This window comes from Zalophus californianus, chromosome 6 (genome assembly GCF_009762305.2).
Source record: "Zalophus californianus isolate mZalCal1 chromosome 6, mZalCal1.pri.v2, whole genome shotgun sequence".
NCBI classification, from domain to species: domain Eukaryota; kingdom Metazoa; phylum Chordata; class Mammalia; order Carnivora; family Otariidae; genus Zalophus; species Zalophus californianus.
This window is the reverse complement of record NC_045600.1, coordinates 61575109-61594564: the sequence shown is the minus strand read 5'-3', so window position 1 is coordinate 61594564 and position 19456 is coordinate 61575109. Positions and strand designations below refer to the sequence as shown.

Below are 19456 nucleotides of genomic sequence, written 5' to 3'. Positions count from 1 at the left end.
TGAAAAAAATCAGATGATCCATTTTTAAAAAACAGAAAATTAGTAACTCACTGTATGTTACATAAATGCAGAGTGAAAAGTATACTGGACCGGAATCAGCTTTGCTACTCAATAGCTGAGCTGTCCCTTAACCTCTCCAGACTTCAGTTTCTTCATGTGTAGCAGAGGAATATGGTTAGCTGGTTAAGAGGACCTAAGGGGATTAGATGAATTTCAGGTGTCTTGACAAATACAAAGGACTATATAAATTTAGGATATTAGTAATAAACAGTCATAGGTTTTCAACAAGCTGGATCATGACTCATGACAAGTATTCCATACCAATATTTCTCTAGCTTTATTTCATTTTTTACTTCAAAATTATTTGGGGGAAAAGAGTAGTTAATGGATCGGTCATACATGAAAAAGAAAACTACACTCAAAAGATTAAGAGCAGTCACGAACATCAACTCAGAGGCTACACTTTACCACATTCTGAAAAACCAATGCCACATACCAGCTAATTTGTCCTTAAACTGTGAGATGAAGTGGAATAATTACAAAAATGAAGAGGTTCAGACTTATAATAAATCTTATTTTTGACATGGTTATCTATTTAACTACACGTAGAATGGTTTAACCAATTGCTTACATAGCATTTTCGTTTTCCAAAAGTAATTTCCATAGTTGATCCTCTACAATGAGGTATGATGAATATTATTCTTATATTATTAAAAGAAATGAAACTGAGGCTCAGAAAGAATAATTTGCCCAATTGCTTTATGACAAGAAATTGAAGTGGAGGGATGACTCCCAATTCTACATGGAAAAAAGCAATTTGGATGTTCTAGAGCAAAAGAAAAGCCTCAGACTTCTTTATTGGCTGACATGAGACATGGAACGTGTAAATTCAAGCTGTCTGAAAAAGCAATATTCATTGGAGCCTGCCTGCACATCTCTAATAGTTTTAATATTCATAGAAAACTTAATATTCATGTTTGTTTGGATCTCAAACTATTAACTGTACAAGCAAAAACAGGACCTATGAAGAGCAGAACCAGATTATTTTTTCAGAGTGGCAAACCTAATGAAGGGTGTTCCCAACCCTTCTATGATTGACCATTACTGAGATTATTCCTTAATAAGGAAACACTTAAAATGATTTTCTCCCAAAACTCATTTGCTAGATTTCTAAACTAGCTGCTACAAAGGATCTATATCAGGATACTCAAACATATGAGGCTTTTCTTTCAATCTACTAAAAAGGGACATTAAATACACAATGCTGGCACATTATTTTAGATAATGATTGAAAACAACAGCTGATGATAGCCAGTTTGGGGACAAATGCCAACTGTTCCATTTGTCTGAAAATGTTAAATTAATCGCTGTAAGTTACAAATTTTCAAAGAATACTGTTATCTGCAAATGACAAAGTATACCAACTAAAATCCTAAAAAAGACTAAAGATAATGGTGCCTCTTTGATCTCCAACATTAATTTTTAAAATTTTAATGTTCTGAAATATAAGTGAACACATCTCAACAGCTTTATATATTTTCATACATTTTATTTTTTTAAACACTTATAATTTTGCAAGCTAGCAGTAAAATATTGAGGGCAATATTTTACTAATTAGCACCGTATACCTTTTAAAGCTAACTGGAACATTGTTTCATTGTAAATGACTGTGAAATAAAATGATCACTTCAAATGCCAAATTAGTCTCAAGTAACATGTGAACCATTACTTTTATCATTATTTTTGGCGTTATGCACAAAGATGTATTTCAAAAATGAGCTTAGTATCAGTTCTGTCAATCGAACAAATTCAAAGTACCACAGTTTAAAGCAATATTTGATCTCTGAAACTATTATATGAGGCATATAAGAAAGCTGATAAATCAGCTATAAAAATAAAGATACTACATAACTTAGAGTCCCTTATTTTTTAGAACGAGGAAAATGATGAAAAATTCCATGGTATAAGAATCAGTTATACATACGGTTTAGTGTATGTCATTATTGTCATACTTTCCTTATGAGTTTAGCCTTACCAAAAAGCCATGACAAACGTCCAGGATAACTCACAGGGACAGCTGGAAGCCTGAAATAAGATGGCTCAGTGCAAAAGATCCCAAGCCATTCATATAATTTTAAATGGAAGCCTAGACATTTAACTCCTCTGTTTCCACCTGAAAAAATCTTCTGAAAATATGGGAAAATATCTAATTATACTCAAATCACTTTCACACATTTAAAAAAAAGGGAGAGTTTTTGTTTCCTGTTTTCTGAGAAGAGCACTCTTGAGAGCTATGGGGTTAAGTTCTAAGCCACGATTGACTGCTTACTAGCATGCCTGTTTTGCATACCAGTAGAATCAAGTCCAGTTTTGCCATTTGTGGATAACTATGACAAGATACAAAAGCATGTGTTTGCCATAAATAGCTCTGGCTAACAGCAAACTGCTCACACTGAGCAGATCAAATTCTCTATAAGGAGAGCACTCTGGACCACAGCCAAATCCCACTACTAATGTTTAAGACTGCTACATCATTTTTTTTTCCAATTTGCAAAATAAAGAATAGCTGAAATAAAAGTTCCTAAACATGAGAAGTATTAACTTTTGAAGGACATTTTATAAATTATTTTCATTATGACCAAATATGCAGTAAGAGCTCCCTGCTTCTACTACTCAATTACTCAGAAATGTAAACGTGAATTAAAAAATAACTACCCTAATTTACCCAGAGAACAAACCTGGTATTGAAGAATATTTATGTCAAAGTGCAAAAAATAACTTCTGATCTTCATATTAACATATAAGGAAATAAATAAACTAATGCTTATAAAAGTATCCCTCTATAACAACATTTTCTATTAATTGGCTTTAGAATATTTTTTAAACTCAACAAACTGGAAAATATCATGCATGAATGTTGTACAAAAAAATTCGTAAATGACCAGTGCAAAGATTAGTAATAGCTGTTTACCCTAAAATTTGCTTCACATAACATTTTGCAAAATGTCCAAGGAAAACAAGGCAACGTTCTGTAATATGCCACAATTTTTATTGCAACGTGGCCATTATTGTGAGGGTGGGGAGTTTGATCTCAAAAGCAATGTTCCATTTAAGGCTCTTTTACACAGAAATTGCCATCATGACTGATATTCAAAATATTTTTAGTGTTGCAAAACTTACATGGTAAACGTAAACTCCTACACTTATTCAGTAGTGTACACTCAATGGAAAACAAAAAGGCATTAGTAACAGCTATTTCTTTTAAGATATGCAGGTAACAGGAATGAATACTGAGGTACTAGGATAAGTTGATGACACAGTTAACAAAACTTAATTGGCAATCCTTTTGGGGGGGGTAGGGGGTTAAACTCATTACAAAAAAAGTGCTTTCAATGCATAGTGTTATATCTGTGCTGCCATGTCACAAAAATAGGCTTGCCAAGGCAGGTGAGGTGTATGAATGCTCGAGCCTCACAGAACTGCAATCAAGTGCAACTATAAATAATAATACTGAATAAAGTTCACCATCTGCCCAGTGGATAATACTTTCAAGGCATTCAATCAGCTTACCCTTTGCAGTATTCTAAGCTATTCACATTGACAATCACTTTCATTGTAGTGCTTGCTGCAAGGGAGGCATATAACCAGTTGTTTTGGCTAAAATATGATGGGAAGGCATTCCTTGGGTTCTACATAAAAATAACAGTATTAAACAGTCTAATGGCAATCACTGATAGGCTGCTTACATGAATGATATTTCCTTCATTCACTGTATTGGAAGGACCCAGTGGGAAGAGAAAGAAAAAAAAACAAAAAACAAAGAAACAAACACCTAATACTATTTCAACTGATTGAGCTGGAGAAATGGAAGCTCCTTAAGATCCGGGTGGCACTTGACTGTCATTTTATAAGGGTTTTCCTTCAAGTGAAACTACTACGTTGCCTCCCAATTTCTCTCCAAGTGTTGAACGGTCCTTTATATCATCCAAGCCATTTACTTGCCACTCATGTTTAATACCTAAAAAGGAAAAACATTATCCCATTATCTTATAATTAAGAAAGAGTAATTCCTCTGCACAAAATTTTTCATGTTTGTACCTGTAAATTTCTTTTTAATGGCATCTTTAGAGCTAGCATAAATCATCTTGCTTTTTAAAGGTGCACTTTCAGGAGCCCTACAGAAAAAAAAAACACAATTGTTGAATCCCACTTAAAAGAAAAACAAACGCAAAACTGACCATGTTAATAACAATCCTTGCATTTTAAAAGTACTTTTTCTTTTGTTTTTACACACCAGAATATAAATACTAGGTCTTCTTTCTTAGACTCTTTTGTTTCGTATGTGGCATCGTACAAAGCATATCGGCAATCATTCAGAGGTAGCAACTTCACAAAAGATGTGTAGGGGTCCTCTACAGTATCACCAATGTCACCCACCAAGATCTGCTTTGCTTCCTCTACAATTATTTGTCTTTTGTCATCGCTTAAACAGAAGAGAACTGCTTTCTTTCGTTTTTTGATCTCCTCTTGTGTAGAAGATTTCCTTACTTTCATATCATTAAAAACTTTGATGACTTCATCATTCACTGTAACTCCAGAAGCCTGAAATAAAAAAAGAACAGTAATTCAGAACAAGTATTTCGGTTTTAACCAAAATTACTGTTTGCCTAGAGAGGATTCACTTTAATCTGGACATCAAAAACTGCATCGTACCACGCAAGTAGTCCAATCAGATTTGCCACATTTTAAATACCAGTTATACGAGATGCACCGAAGGATTCTAATTCATCCTTCCCCATTCACTCTTTTTAAAGGGGTTTGGAGGTTGAAGTAAATGGAACGTAGAGGGAAAAGGACAAATACAAGCTGTCCCATCGCTGAAATGTTTCCTATTTCACTGGGTGATGTCAGAGCTTCAGGAGCAACAGCAAAAATACCTTCTGTATTGTGTCAACTCTGCAGGCCTTAAAAAAACACTTTTGGATTTCAGTTAAAGCTTCTACTATTTTTTTTTCTTTAAAGTCATCCTAGCCAGTGCCGTTTCCACATAAGGAAAGAGAATCAAGTGTGAACTCCAAACCGCCCACGGCTACAACATAATTGCCTCACAGCTCAAACGCAGACACTTCAAAACTAACGGAGCTAGTGTAAAAGCTTTTTACGGCGAAAAAGCATTTTAAAGAAGCGTTTTCTCCCCTCCTTAATCTCCTCTTAGGGGTTTTATTATAGGCCACCAAGACCCTTAACCGAAAGCCTTCGGCGGGGCTTTAGAGCACTTACCAATTTTAGAGGCGAGCGCTAAGTAAAATAAGGAAGCCCCGCGCAAACGCTGCATGCGCGGGACGAGCCCCGCAGACCCGCCCGCGCCCCTGGCCGCCGCTCCCAGTGCCTCGACCTCTCCAGACGCCTCCTGTCCGGCTTAGGCCCCGGCCCCGGGCCCCCGGCCCCCGACCCGCGCCCTCCTCGCCCTCAGGAATCCGAAGAGCGGCAGGGCCCGGCCTGATGGCGGGAGGCCCGGCCGGCCAGCTGGCTGGAGAAGAGAGCAGCGGGGCCGCAGGCGCTGGAGCCCGCACCTTTAAGGCCTACATCAGGTTAAAATGGCGGCCTCACTCCCAGGGCCCTGAAGGGCCGCGCAGGGATTTTTGCTCGACGCGTCCCGGCCCTCGGTCCCCCGGGGCGGCGCGCCCGCCTTACCATAGTGCCCGCGGCTGTGGCTGCGGCGGCGGCTCGGACTCCGGCTCTGTGGCACTGGTAGGAGGAGAGGGAGGGGCCGGCGGGCAGCGGCGAGTGCGGGGCACGTCGGGAGCTGCAGCCCGAGAGGCGGAGGCGGCGGCGGCTGGGGGGCTGCAGCCGGCAGGCGGGGCGGTCACGTGGGCACGCCCCGGGCCGGCCCTTCCGCCTCCCGGCCCCGCCCGCGTCCTCGATCTGACCCCGGCGCCGCGCGCCCAGTCGACCCCGGCGGCTTCGCGCTGGTGGCAGGGGGTCGGGGGCCTGGCACAGCCGCCTCCAGCCCCGGGGCACCACCACTGGTCAGCCGGCCGGGAGGGCGCTCGGCTCCCAGAGGGGCCCTTCCACACTGCCTCCCCGAGGGCGCTGCTCCAGAGTGTGGGGGCCGGCGAGGGGAACGGTGCGCCAAGGTGTCTTTGTTTTAGTCAGTCACCTGTGGTTTCCATCGAAAGGGGCTGGATTCCAGCGTTTTGAGTTGGTTTTTTTTTTTTTTTTGGAAAACCCACGTTAAGAGACGTCGTGAATTGTTTAGATTTTTTCCTCCAGTTAAATGAGAATAAATACTATAGGGGTTACCCCAGTTGACTGAATTACTCAGCAAAAGCAATATGATAAACTGAAGTGGAAAATCACTTTCCCAGAATCTGTGGTTGACATAATAACAATAGGGGGAAAATTGGGTAGTAACATCCCTTGGTAATATCCTTTTACGTTAGACTTAATAGGATACGGATGTACTCTTTCGTGAAGCCCCCGCTGTGACAGCTGATATCAAATGAATCCAAGAGTAGAGATTCCTCCTTCTTGGCAATCACAACCTCTTCTAGCAAAGCCCGCATAACTGAGCCAAGCCTCTTCTCTAACTAAACCTTTTTGGTACTTACACATGTATCCTATTTATCACAGAAGAAATGTCACTTGGGCGTCTGGGTGGCTCAGTCGTTTAAGAGTCAGCCTTTGGCTCAGGTCGTGATCCTGGGGTCCTGGGATCAGCGCCACATCAGGCTCCTGGCTCAGCGGGGAGTCTGCTTCTCCCTCTACCTTTCCCCCTGCTCGTGATTTCTCTCTCTCTCACTCAAATAAATAAAATCTTAAAAAAAAAAAAAAGAAAAATGTCACTTTATACTTTGAGGAAAATTTTCACAAAGATTTAACGCTTCATGAGTTTATATGAAAATATTATAAATGAAACACTTTATGTACTTATCTATAATGAAAGAAAGATTTAATAGAGTGTTTAATTATTTTGGGTTGATTTATGCTACCTTTTCTCCTGAATGTTTACTGTTTCTTTCTTCATTTGTAAAATTGGTAAAAGAAATTTAAAGCTCTGATAGTTAAACTTATTTTGTGAAAGAGACTTGCACTAAAAAAGCACACTTGTTATTGCCTAAAACTGTTGGGAACAAAATAGTAAGTCCAGATAAACCTTGACACAAACTAAGCCAGAAGTACAGCACATGGGCAAGAACTTTGGGCTGGGAGTTAGGAGACTTGGGTATTAATCTTGGCACTGCCCCATCTCTATAACCTCGAAGGACTTTCAACCCCACTGACATCTCACTAAATTATCTTTAAATTATCTCTCATTAAAAATAAAAGCTCTCATTAAATTATATTTAAAGTCCTTTCCAGCTTTAAAATCCAGTTTCCTAGTATATCAGTGTTTCTCAGGAAATGGTGTGTATATTTTCTCAGGATTAAGTAAATTTAGGGATGGAAAGTCATAATGAGGAGGGATTATGCCCTAATTTGTGTGATAAATCCTTGTGTCCAAAATTTAATGTATTTTATTTATTTTTTTAAAGATTTTATTTCTTTATTTGACAGAGAGAGACACAGCGAGAGAGGGAACACAAGCAGGGGGAGTGGGAGAGGGAGAAGCAGCCTTCCCGTAGAGTGGGGAGCCCGATGCGGGGCCTGATCCCACAAGCCTGGGATCATGACCTGAGCTGAAGGCAGATGCTTAATGACTGAGCCACCCAGGCGCCCCAGAATTTAATGTATTTTAAATGAACCATGTTAGGTACTGCCCAGCAAACGTAGACCTAGTTTTTATGTCCACAGCTTCTGTGTATTTTTTTTAAGATTTTATTTATTTGAGAGAGAGAATGAGAGATAGAGAGCACGAGAGGGAAGAGGGTCAGAGGGAGAAGCAGACTCCCTGCTGAGCAGGGAGCCCGATGCGGGACTCGATCCCAGGACTCCAGGATCATGACCTGAGCCGAAGGCAGTCGCTTAACTAACTGAGCCACCCAGGCACCCTTCTGTGTATTTTCTTTCTTTCTTTCTTTTTCTTTCTTTCTTTCTTTCTTTCTTTCTTTCTTTCTTTCTTTCTTTCTTTCTTTCTTTCTTTCTTTCTTTCTTTTTTCTTTCTTTTCTTTCTTTCTTCTTTCTTTCTTTCTTTCTTTTCTTTTCTTTCTTCTTTTCTTCTTTTTCTTTCTTTCTTCTTTCTTTCTTTCTTTCTTTCTTTCTTTTTTCTTCTTTCTTTTTCTTTCTTTCTTTCTTTCTTTTTCTTTCTTTTTCTTTCTTTTCTTTCTTTCTTTCTTTCTTTCTTTCTTTTTTTTTTTTTCTTCTTTTTTTTTTTTCTTTCTTTTTTTTTTTTTTTTTTTTTTCTTTTTCTTTCTTTCTTTCTTTCTTTTTCTTTCTTTTTTTCTTTCTTTCTTTTTCTTCTTTCTTTTCTTTCTTTCTTTCTTTTCTTTCTTTTCTTTCTTTCTTTCTTTCTTTCTTTCTTTCTTTCTTTTTCTTTCTTTCTTTCTTTTAAGATTTTATTTATTTATTTGAGAGGGGGAGAGCACGAGCTGAGGGGGTAGGGGCAGAGGAGAGGGAGCAGACTCCCCACTGAGCAGGGAGCCTGATGTGATGCAGGGCTCAACCCCAGGACTCCTGGATCTTGACCTGAGCTGAAGGCAGACACTTAACTGACTGAGCCACCCAGGTGACCCTTGTGTGTATTTTCTTTTTCCTTCTTTCTTTTTTTTTTTTAATGATTTTATTAATCCATTTGAGGGAGAGAATGAGAGAGAGAGAGAGCGAGCACATGAGAGGGGGGAGGGTCAGAGGGAGAAACAGACTCCCTGCGGAGCAGGGAGCCTGATGCGGGACTCAATCCCGGGACTCCAGGATCATGACCCGAGCCGAAGGCTGTTGCTCAACCAACTGAGCCACCCAGGCGCCCCTTTTTTTTTTTTTTTAACACTGTTTAAGTCTATATAACAGTTGGTCTCATGGAGGAGAATACTGGAATAGGTTAGACTTTATTGCTGTAGCAAGCTCAAATTGTGTCAGACAACTTCCATCATCTGCCACAGTGTTGCTTGCAAGCTTGTGTGTATTTTCTTAATGGAAAGATTGACTTAGTTTAGAGACAGAATTTCCCAGTGTGTAAGCATGAATCCTAAGCAAGTGGATACAATACTTTATATTTAGCTGATACTTTACAATTTGTGAAACTGTTGGGGAAGAAAAACTTTCCTTTGCCCTTTAAGGTCTTCTGGCTGGTCTAAAATCAGATTGGCAAGAGACAGATTAACAGGGGAAAGTCAAATCTCATTTTGTACATGAGGGAATCCAAATAAACATGAGATTCCAAAGACAAGTCAGGAAAAATGATGTACATATGTTTTGGTTTTTGTTTTTGTTTTTTAAGTAAGCTCTACACCCAGTGTGGGACTTGAACTCATAAGTCTGAGATCAAGAGCCTCATCCTCTATCAACTGAGCTAGCCAGGTGCCCCCAAATGGAGGCATATATGTCATCCTAAACTAAGGAGAAGGGGTAGGAGTCTGGGGCTTCAAAGGAAAGGAAGACAATTCACAGGAAGAAAAGAGTAAATGTTTGGTGTAAAAAAAAAAAAAGGTTGCTGGGCCATCCAGAAACAATGGGACAGAGAGAGGGCTTTGATTAAAGCTTTTTTTTTTATTATTATTATTATTATTTTTTTTTTTTATTATTTATTTATTTGAAAGAGAGAGAATGAATAGAGAGCACAAGAGGGAAGAGGGTCAGAGGGAGAAGCAGACTCCCTGTTGAGCAGGGAGCCTGATGCGGGACTCGATCCCGGGACTCCAGGATCATGACCTGAGCTGAAGGCAGCTGCTCAACCAACTGAGCCACCCAGGCGCCCGAGAGGGCTTTGATTAAATAGGCCTTGCTAGTTTTCTCTCTACTACGCCTAGTTCATATTTTAATGTAGTTCTCCGTGGTGATAGCTCTGTTCCTTGAGTAGATCCTCTGTCTAAATTCCTTTAGGCAGCTAGAGGGGAAGCTCAGAATTTCTTCCTGTGTCTTTTGGTCCTTGATTATTTTTAGCTCAAAATAATCTGCATGCCAAAGTGGCACATCTTGGGGCTACTTATTCTGAATGCCTACAAAACCTTTCCCTTTCTTTATCTCTCTTGAAGTTCCATGGAAATCATGGAGAATGGATCTCCAGTGCTCCAAACATTTGCTCTGTCTGGGTATCAGGCACTCTTCTCCTTCCTGGACTCTTCCTCTCAGCATCTCCCTCCCTCCACAGCTTGAAATTTGCAGCAAAGAGATTCCATAGAGGCTACAACCCTAACAGAGACCAGGTCTGGAGACAGGGACCTAAATTAGGTGTCAGAACTCCCATCAAAATTGGGGATTCCAAAGATGCTAGTCACCCCAGCTGTGACATCAAACCCTTTCCAAACCCTTACTCCCTCCCCCCTCACCCCACCACCCACTGGCAGAGTTGATATTTTCCATACACTAGGATTCTTTTCCCAAAGATATTTTTGTCTTTGCACATATCTTGTTGCATTGTACTAGTTTATGTGTTCTGCACACAGCTAGGCTCTAAATTCCTTAAGGATCTGAGTCCTACTCAATATTTGAATTTCTGGAACCTGGAATATAGTAGGTGCTCAATAGATAATGAAGTAATATATTTAAGATGCTTTAGTGCTGGGGCGCCTGGGTGGCTCAGTCAGTTAAGTGTCTGCCTTTGGCTCAGGTCATGATCCCAGGGTGCTGGGATCGAGCCCCACATTGGGCTCCCTGCTCAGCAGGAAGCCTGCCTCTCCTTCTCCCACTCCCCCTGCTTGTGTTCCCTCTCTCGCTCTGTCTCGCTCTGTCAAATAAAGAAACAAAATCTTAAAAAAAAAAAAGATGCTTTAGTGCTATAAAGACAACAAAAAGGAAGCTCTTGAAGACGTGAGGTCTTTCCATGTGCCCTTTTGAGGCTGGCACTTAGAAGCTCAGGGCCAGTAGCAACTCCTTTTCTACATACCTGTTATTTATAACCAGAACCTATCACCACTTGGTAAAGGGACAGCATTACCAAGAATTGCTGCATGAATTTTGGATCCTGTGTAGTGGAGGGATCTGAGTGTCAGACATCATGTATGTGGGAAACAAAGGCAGAAGAAAAAATTATTAAATTTCCTTACTACTTACAGCACATTGACACATCCTTGAAACAGGCCAAGTGACATTCCTCTAGGGACTCAGCTGCTTCAGTGTTAATACTTTGCTAAGGGCAAAAGGCAATCTTAGCCCAACCCCCAGGATCCTGTAAGTCTACTTTAACATATAAAAATTCCTTTGGACACTTCCTTTATCTCTGCCCCCCTCCCAAGATACATGTTGGCAATCATCCCCCAGGCATACGACCCACCGATATACACCATGACTCAGGTTTTATTAGACAGTAATAAGTGACCTTTTCTGGGGCGCCTGGGCGGCTCAGTTGGTTAAGCGTCTGCCTTCCGCTCAAGTCATGATCCCAGAGTCTCGTGATCAAGCACCACATTGGGCTCCCTGCTCAGCGAGGAGTCTCCTTTCCCTCTCCCCCTCCTCCTTCTCTCTCTCTCTCCCCCCACCTCATGTGCGTGCGCACACTCCCTCTCTCTCTCAAATAAGTAAATACATAAAATCTTTTAAAAAATGATCTTTTCCCAGCATATAGGTAGCCCCCTCAAGGTCCTGGAAACCTTGCTTCCAGAATTCCTTAGAAACTTAACGCTATCTCTAACCCTTTCCCAACTTGAAAGTGTATAATGGGCCGGCTCCTCCTGACCCCGGTGCAGCTCTTCCTGCCCACGTGCCTTAATAAAACCACCTCTTTGCACCAAAGACACCTCAAGAATGTGTTCTTGACCATGGGCTTTGAACCCTCACATCTTTCTACATCAATGTATATTAGTTTCTCATGGCTGCTGTAGCAAACTACTGTGAATTTAGTGGCTTAAAACCATACAAGTTTATTGTGTTACAGTTCCAGAGGTCAGAAGTCAGAAATGAGTCCTACAGGGCTAAAATCAAGGTGAAGGCAGCCCTACTTGCTTTTGGAGCTACGGCAAGAGAATCCGTTTCCTTGTCCTTTCCAGCTTCTAGAGGCTGCCCACATTCCTTGGCTTATGGCCCCCAGACAGCTTCAGTCATCACATCTCTGATTCTCTCCTGCCTCCCTCTTTTACTTCTGAGGACCATTGTGATTATTTTGGACCCGCTGGATAATTTAGGATAATCTCCCAGTTCAAAATCATTAACTTAATCACATCTGCAAAGCCTCTTTTGCTATGTTAAAGTAGCATAGTCAAAGGTTCTGGGACTTAAAACAGGGCCATCCTTTGGGGATGTTTAAGAAAAAAAAAGAAAGAAACAACAAGCCCCAGATGGAGTCATTTGCCCCCCCCTCCCCCCCCCCGCACCCTGTGACAGCAAACCAAGAATTACGGTTTCAACCTATCCCAGGAATATGAACTCTTCAAAGTCAATCTGAAATTTTCTGATCAGCACCAGTGAGGTGGTCTGCATGGTAAAAATCCTACTGTGGGCCACCCCCCGCCCATCCCCCCCCCCCCCCCCCCGCCCCCAGAAGATGTCCTGGCCTGCAACAGACCTTTCTTTTGCTAATAACTCCCTTGCCCCACTTTCTTCTGTAAAAACCTTCCACTTTATACAACTCAGAGCATCTCTCTACTTGCTAGAGGGATGCTGCCGGATTCATGAATCACTTAATAAAGCCAATTAGATCTTCAAACTTACTTGAAATTTTTTTAAGATTTTATTTATTTGACAGAGAGAGACACAGCGAGAGAGGGAACACAAGCAGGGGGAGTGGGAGAGGGAGAAGCAGGCTTCCCGCGGAGCAGGGAGCCTGATGCGGGGCTCTATCCCAGGACCCTGGGATCATGACCTGAGCCGAAGGCAGACACTTAAGGACTGAGCCACCCAGGCGCCCCTTGAATTTTGTTTTTTAACCAGGGCCATTATTCTGCCTACCACACCACATCTGTTCCCTTTAGCAATTTCAAGCCCAAACAAATAACAGGTGGGACAGAAGGACCCTAAACAATCCAGTTCTAGAACTCACATCTCAGCTCCAGTTTTCCATTTGCTGGACCACACATGGATGGCAGCGGCGCGCTGCATTAGGCCTACGTCAGAGTGGCCTCACAGAGGACGGATCTGAGTGGAATCTTCGCTCTGACACATGGTAGTGGCACAGTCTTGGCCATTTACTTCGCTGCTCTAAGGCTGTTTCTTCCTGCATGAAAAGGGGATTATGTCATCTCCTTCCTCTCGGAATTACGGTGAGGATCAGGTGAGATAAAGTATGTAAAACTCTTTCCAGTACGAGAATAGGAACCCTGACGGCCATTGTTAGCAGCAGTGTGGAGTGAAGGTGAGAGCATGATTTTACCAATGATGGGGTTCAGGGCAGGCTGCCCCCAAATATGCCACTTTGGCATATTGATTATTTTAAGTTAAAGTTACTTAAGAAACATCCAATGCAAACAGCATGCACTGATCATCCTTTGTCCCCCTGAAGGCAGGAAATACATCTCCTATGTGAAAGGTACCCCTCCTGTACCAGGAGGTAAAGAGACATCCTATCACCAGAGATAGCAAATTCAGGGCCAAGAAAGCTGTATGAACAACGCTTGTTACTTCCTCACTAGTTCAGTACCCTCAGGTCACTCTTCTTTGTCTTTCCTTTGTCTTTCCTCACACATTTATTATTCCTTTGCTTAAGAGATGAAAGCTGCCTGCCTTGAGTTTCACATTTCTATGAGCTCCTGTGTATGAAATTAAGTTTGTTTTTCTCTTGTTAACCTGTTTTATGTCCATTGAATGATTAGGCCAGCCAAAGAATCTAGAAGGGGAGAAAGGAAGTTTTCCTGCCCTATACCAACTCACAGGTGGCAGTCATGAAGCAATCCCAGGTCTCATGGGTATTGATTTGTAAGGCTCAGCTTAAGTTGGTTTATTCAAGATACCTTAGAAAATCGGAAAAGTGAACATCCCCTGATGCATATTCTCCCAAGAAACAAACTAGTCGGATTTTCTGTGGCATATAAAAGTTTAGAGTCATTTTCAAGTCCTGTCGAAACCAATGAATCTGAAAGATTATGCAGAAAAATTCTATCCTGGCCCCACTCACTGTCAAGACACATCACACTCAGCTCCCACAGCTACTTCCTGACAAAGACAAATGTAAGCGTAAAGACATTTGCCACTTCAAAATGTACCTTTCTACCCACATGCCTTCTTTATTCTGACATCTCTCCTAACCCACGCCTGAGCTAAAAGACTGGTAAGGAGGCAAGTCAAGTATTTTTCTGAATTTGAGTTGGAACTTAAAAGGAGAAAATAAACATAGTGGGAGATGTGTGTCAGAGTCTGATCTCTGTGACTCACTCTCTGATCCACAAAACTCACTTTGGGTCTTACACATCTCATTTCTAGTTCTTTCTAACTTAGGAACATGACCTCATAGTAAAGGAACTTAGCAGTTTATGTCACATGATGAGGCAGTGAGGTAGAGAGTCCCGCAGTGCAGGGCAGGAAGTAGTGAAATGTTTGAAACAGTTGCAAACTCTGTACTGATAGATGCTAGTTTCGATTTATTTATTTTAAAGTATGTTTGAAAAAGATTTATTTATTTTAGAGCGAGAGCACATGTGTGCACAGGAGAAGGGGCAGAGGGAGAGCGAGAGAGAATCTCAAGTAGACCCTTGCTGAGCGTGGAGCTGGATGTGGGGCTCAATCTCACAGCCCTGAGATCATGGACCTGAGCTGAAATCAAGAGCTGGACACTTAACTGACTGAGCAACCCAGGCGCCCCGCTAGTTTCAATTTATTAACTCACAGACACATTTGTCAGATTCATCTATCACTGATTTGCTACTAATCGAATCATGAGAATAAGTAGCAATTGATTACCTAAATTATACAACACCTACTAAAACAGAATCTGAGAAAAGAAACATGCTTGTAATTTATTTAAGGTGGAAATCCTTTCTTTAGTGTACTTTATTACAAAAGCTATAGATTTTTATTCTTTATTTTATTTATTTTTTTAGATTTTATTTTTAAATAATCTCCACACCCAATGTGGGACTCAAACTTACAACCCCGAGATCAGGAGTAGCATGCTCGGGGCGCCTGGGTGGCTCAGTCGTTGGGCGTCTGCCTTCCGCTCGGGTCATGATCTCGGGGTCCTGGGGTCGAGCCCTGCATTGGGCTCACTGCTTGGCGGGAGGCCTGCTTCTCCCTCTCCCACTCCCCCTGCTTGTGTTCCCTCTCTCCTTTTGTCTCTCTCTGTCAAATAAATAAAATCTTAAAAAAAAAAAAAAAAGAGTAGCATGCTCTACTGACTGAACCAGCCAGGTGCCCCCACCAAAGCTGTAGAGTTTTAAATCACAGAAATCATATAGACACGAAAAGCATTCCATCCGAAAACTATATGTTAACAGACGTGAATAAGAGTAGGCAAGAGAACAAAAACTAAGTCAAGAATGACAAAAGCCTACTCAGTCACTCATTCTTTTGTTTCATTTATTGAGGACCTCTGCTAGAAGCCGAGAATGCAGAGATAAGAATAACATAATTCCCGTCTGGAAAAGAGTCAATTCTGTGAAATTACAGCAAGGCAGCCAATGTCTATGGAAGAGTTGCATGGGTTGGGAGCACAAAGGAGGGCCACCAGCTCAGTCTGGAGGGAGTTGGGTCCAAAGGGACAAGTGCAAGGTCACTAGGCAGATAGGATAAAGGGCATGCAAAGCAGAGGGAACTGAATGTACAAAGCCACAACAGTATTCTGCAGACAATGAGAAAGACAACAAAGATTTTTCAATTATTTTTTTAATAACAGCTATATTGAGATATTATTCACATATCATAAAATTTACCCTTTTAAACTGTACCTTTTTTAAAAAATATTTTATTTATTTATTTGACAGAGAGACAGCGAGAGAGGGAACACAAGCAGGGGGGGTGGGAGAGGGAGAAGCAGGCTTCCCGCGGAGCAGGGAGCCCGATGCAGGGCTCGATCCCAGGACCCTGGGATCATGACCTGAGCCGAAGGCAGACGCTTAACGACTGAGCCACCCAGGTGCCCCTCTCAGTGGTTTTTAGTATATTCACAGTTGTGCAACCATCACATTATCTAAGTTTAGAACATTTTTATGGATCCCAAAGGAAAACTCCACAACCATTATGAGCAGTCATTCCACGTTCCCACCTTCCCTCAGCCCCTGGCAACCACTAATCTGGGAGGATTTCCCTCTTGTGGACATTTCATATGAATGCAATCATATAACACATAGTTTTTTGTGACTGGCTTCTTTCACTTCAAATAACATTTTCAAGGTTCATCCATGTTGTGCCATATGTCAGTACTTTGTTCTTTTTTAGGGTCAAATAGTGGTTGTATGGATATAACACATTTCCTTTATCCATTCATTAGTTGATGGGCCTTTAAGCTGTTTGCACTTTTTGGTTATTGTGAATAATGTTGCCATAAACATTCATGTACACATTTTTGTGTGAACATTTATTTATTTTCATTTCTTTGGTGTATATACCTGGGAGTGGAATTACCGGGTCGTATGGTAACTTCACATTTAACATTTTGGGGGAGCTGCCAAACTTTTCGAAAGTGGCCACCCCATTTTATAATCATTCACAATGTTCCAATTTCTCTACATCCTTACCAACACTTGTTATTGTTTGTGTTTTTTTTTAAAGATTTTATTTATTTATTTGACAGAGAGACACAGCGAGAGAGGGAACACAAGCAGGGGGAGTGGGGGAGGGAGAAGCAGGCTTCCCGCTGAGCAGGGAGCCCGATGCGGGGCTCGATCCCCCGATCCCCCGATCCCCCGGGGCCCAAGGATCATGAACTGAGCAGAAGGCAGACGCTTAACAACTGAGCCACCCAGGCGCCCCTTGTTTGTCTTTTTTTATTTTAACCATCTGAGTGAGTGTGAAGTGGTAACTCCTTGTGGTTTTGATTTGCATTTCCCTCATGGCTGATGATATTGAGTGTCTTTTCATGTGCTTATTGGCCATTTGTATATCTTCTTTGGAGAAATATCTCTTAATACCCACAGTTCATTTTTAATTTTTTAAAATTTTAAAAAAGATTTTATTTATTTGAGAGAAAGAGTGGCACAAGCAGGAGGATAGGCAAGGGAGAGAGAAAGGGAGAAGCAGACTCTCCGCTGAGTGCGGAGCCCAATGCGGGGCTGGGTCTCAGGACCCTGGGATCATGACCTGAGCCGAGGGCAGACGCTTAACCAACTGAGCCACCTGCGTGCTGACCTCCCAGTTCATTTTTTAAATTGGTTATTTGTCTTTTTATTAAGTTGTAAGAGTTCTTTATATACTTTGGATCCAAGTCCCTTATTAGGTATATGATTTACAAAAAAATTTCTCATTCTGTGGGTTGTGGTTTGTCTTTTCAGCTTTTCAGTGATGTCCTTAGAAGCGGAAAACTTTGAAATTGTGATGAAGTCTAGTTTATCTAGTTTTTCTTTTGTTTCCTGTGCTTTTGGTGTTATATCTAAGAAACCATCACCTCATCTATGTTTAAGGCGCCTGGGTGGCTCAGTTGGTTAAGCGACTGCCTTCGGCTCAGGTCATGATCCAGGAGTCCCTGGATGGAGTCCCGCATCGGGCTCCCTGCTCGGTGGAGAGTCTGCTTCTCCCCTCTGACCCTCCCCCTCTCATGTGCTCTCTCTCTCTTTCTCTCTGTCTCAAATAAATAAATAAAAAATCTTTATAAAGATTTTCTCCCATTTTTTCCCTAAGAGTTTTGTAATTCCAGGCGCCAGTGGCTCAGTTGGTTAGGTGACTGCCTTCGGCTCAGGTCATGATCCTGGAGTCCCGGGATCGAGTTCCGCATCCGGTTCCCTGCTCGGCGGTAGTCTGCTTCTCCCCTGACCTTCCGCCCTCTCATGTATTCTCTCTCTCAAATAAATAAATAAAATCTTTAAAAAAAAGTTTTGTAATTCCAGCTTTACATGTAGATCTCAAATTTGTTTTTTAAAATGCCTTTATAAGTACACTAGCAATCACATTAAAAACCGCTATCAATTTTTAGATTTATAATTGCTTACTGACAAATTGAACTAGTAAGAAAGGAATTTCTCTTGCCTTTCACACCTTGATTGCAGGTCTTAAAATTAATCTCTAAATAAATATATCAATAGGGGCACCTGGGTGACTCTTGGTTTTGGCTCGGGTCACGATCTCAGGGTGTGGGGGACCTGGAGCTCAGCAGGGGAGTCAGCTGGAGATTCTTTCCCCCTCTACTCCTCCCCCTGCTTGTGCACTCTCTCTCTCTCAAACAAACAAACAAACAAACTCTTGAAAAAATATCAATAGAACATACATAGTTTTTTGGTTTTGTTTTTATTTTTTGATGTTTTTAAGTATGTGCCAAGAACTGTGCTAGGCACCGGATATAAGATGAAGAAAACAAACATGGTCCCTGCTTTCATGCAGCTTAAAGTCTATTGAAAAAATAGCAGGGGACTTAAGGAAGGTTACTCATCTTGAAGAGCATTCCGAACAAAGACAACAGCGTGAAAAAAGAGGCTCCGTCTTTTGGGGAAAAGAAAGAACCAGTGAAACTACAGTGTAGCAGACAAGAAGAGCACAACAAAACGAGGCTGAAGTGGTTAGGGGCCAACTAATGCAGGAGCTATAAACCTGTCCCAAACCCTGGGCTGAAGCTCCCGCGGGGTCCCAGCAAACTCCCCGGGCGAGGGGCGGATGCTTTCGGTTTTAAGGGAAACACAGCGACATCTCTCGGACACCGCGGGAACTTACCAACTCGAGCTGGTTTACACTTTGAACTTCAGATCCCGCGATTCCTTTGGATGAGTTTTCCGCTGTTGGTGTGATTAAAAAGCTACTCCCTCGAGAGAATCCATGTGGAGCAGGAAATGAGGGGTGGTTGTGGACAATCTGATTCCAAGGTCTGAGAAGTTATGTAGCGCCCAGAAGGCGCTGTTAAGACATACATATTAAGTCGCTTGGACTTTACTTAATAAACAGAACTGTTAGGTATTTCTTTGGGCGTAAGAGCACCTTGAAAACAATTACTGGGATACTAAAGGCACCTTGAACAGAGAAAATTTGGCAGCTTCTACTGTTAAGGATCTTTGGGCTTTATTCTGTGTTACAGGAAGCTGTTAAAAGGTTTAAAATAAGGAGAGTGACATGGAGGCTTTATAATATCTTCTAGTAAAATAATAGTTAAAAAATCTAGACATTTAACCTAAAGTGATTCTATCAGTTACTTGTTTAATTACCACATGTCTTAGGTTTAAATTTTGAAACTCTAATTAATTAGGGACTCCTGTGCTTTCCTCCCTAACAGACAATTTTGCCCCAAGGCTAGAGACCAATCAAGAACCAAAGCAGGGTGTCTGGGTGGCTCAGTTGGTTAAGCGACTGCCTTTGGCTC

The 19456-nt window shown here is 41.6% G+C and overlaps 1 protein-coding gene and 1 non-coding gene across 3 annotated transcripts; both read right to left on the bottom strand.

Annotated features, from left to right (window-relative positions):
- Nucleotides 1-313: 313 nt before the first annotated feature.
- Nucleotides 314-5846, bottom strand: CFL2 (cofilin 2). Of its 2 annotated transcripts, none has more exons than XM_027571429.2 (4): nt 5695-5846; nt 4295-4602; nt 4099-4175; nt 314-4018 (listed from the first exon to the last, which is right to left on the bottom strand). In XM_027571429.2, exons 1-4 carry the CDS (start codon nt 5695-5697, stop codon nt 3906-3908), a joined length of 501 nt encoding a protein of 166 aa, XP_027427230.1. In that variant the 5' UTR covers nt 5698-5846; the 3' UTR covers nt 314-3905. The 2 variants fall into 2 exon arrangements, with proteins under 2 accessions (XP_027427230.1, XP_027427231.1); XM_027571430.2 differs by lacking the exon at nt 5695-5846 and adding an exon at nt 5281-5594.
- Nucleotides 5847-8924: 3078 nt separating this feature from the next.
- Nucleotides 8925-9046, bottom strand: LOC113910787. Its single transcript, XR_003516273.1, has one exon. It is a non-coding gene; the product is annotated as a small nucleolar RNA SNORA28 (small nucleolar RNA).
- Nucleotides 9047-19456: the final 10410 nt, after the last annotated feature.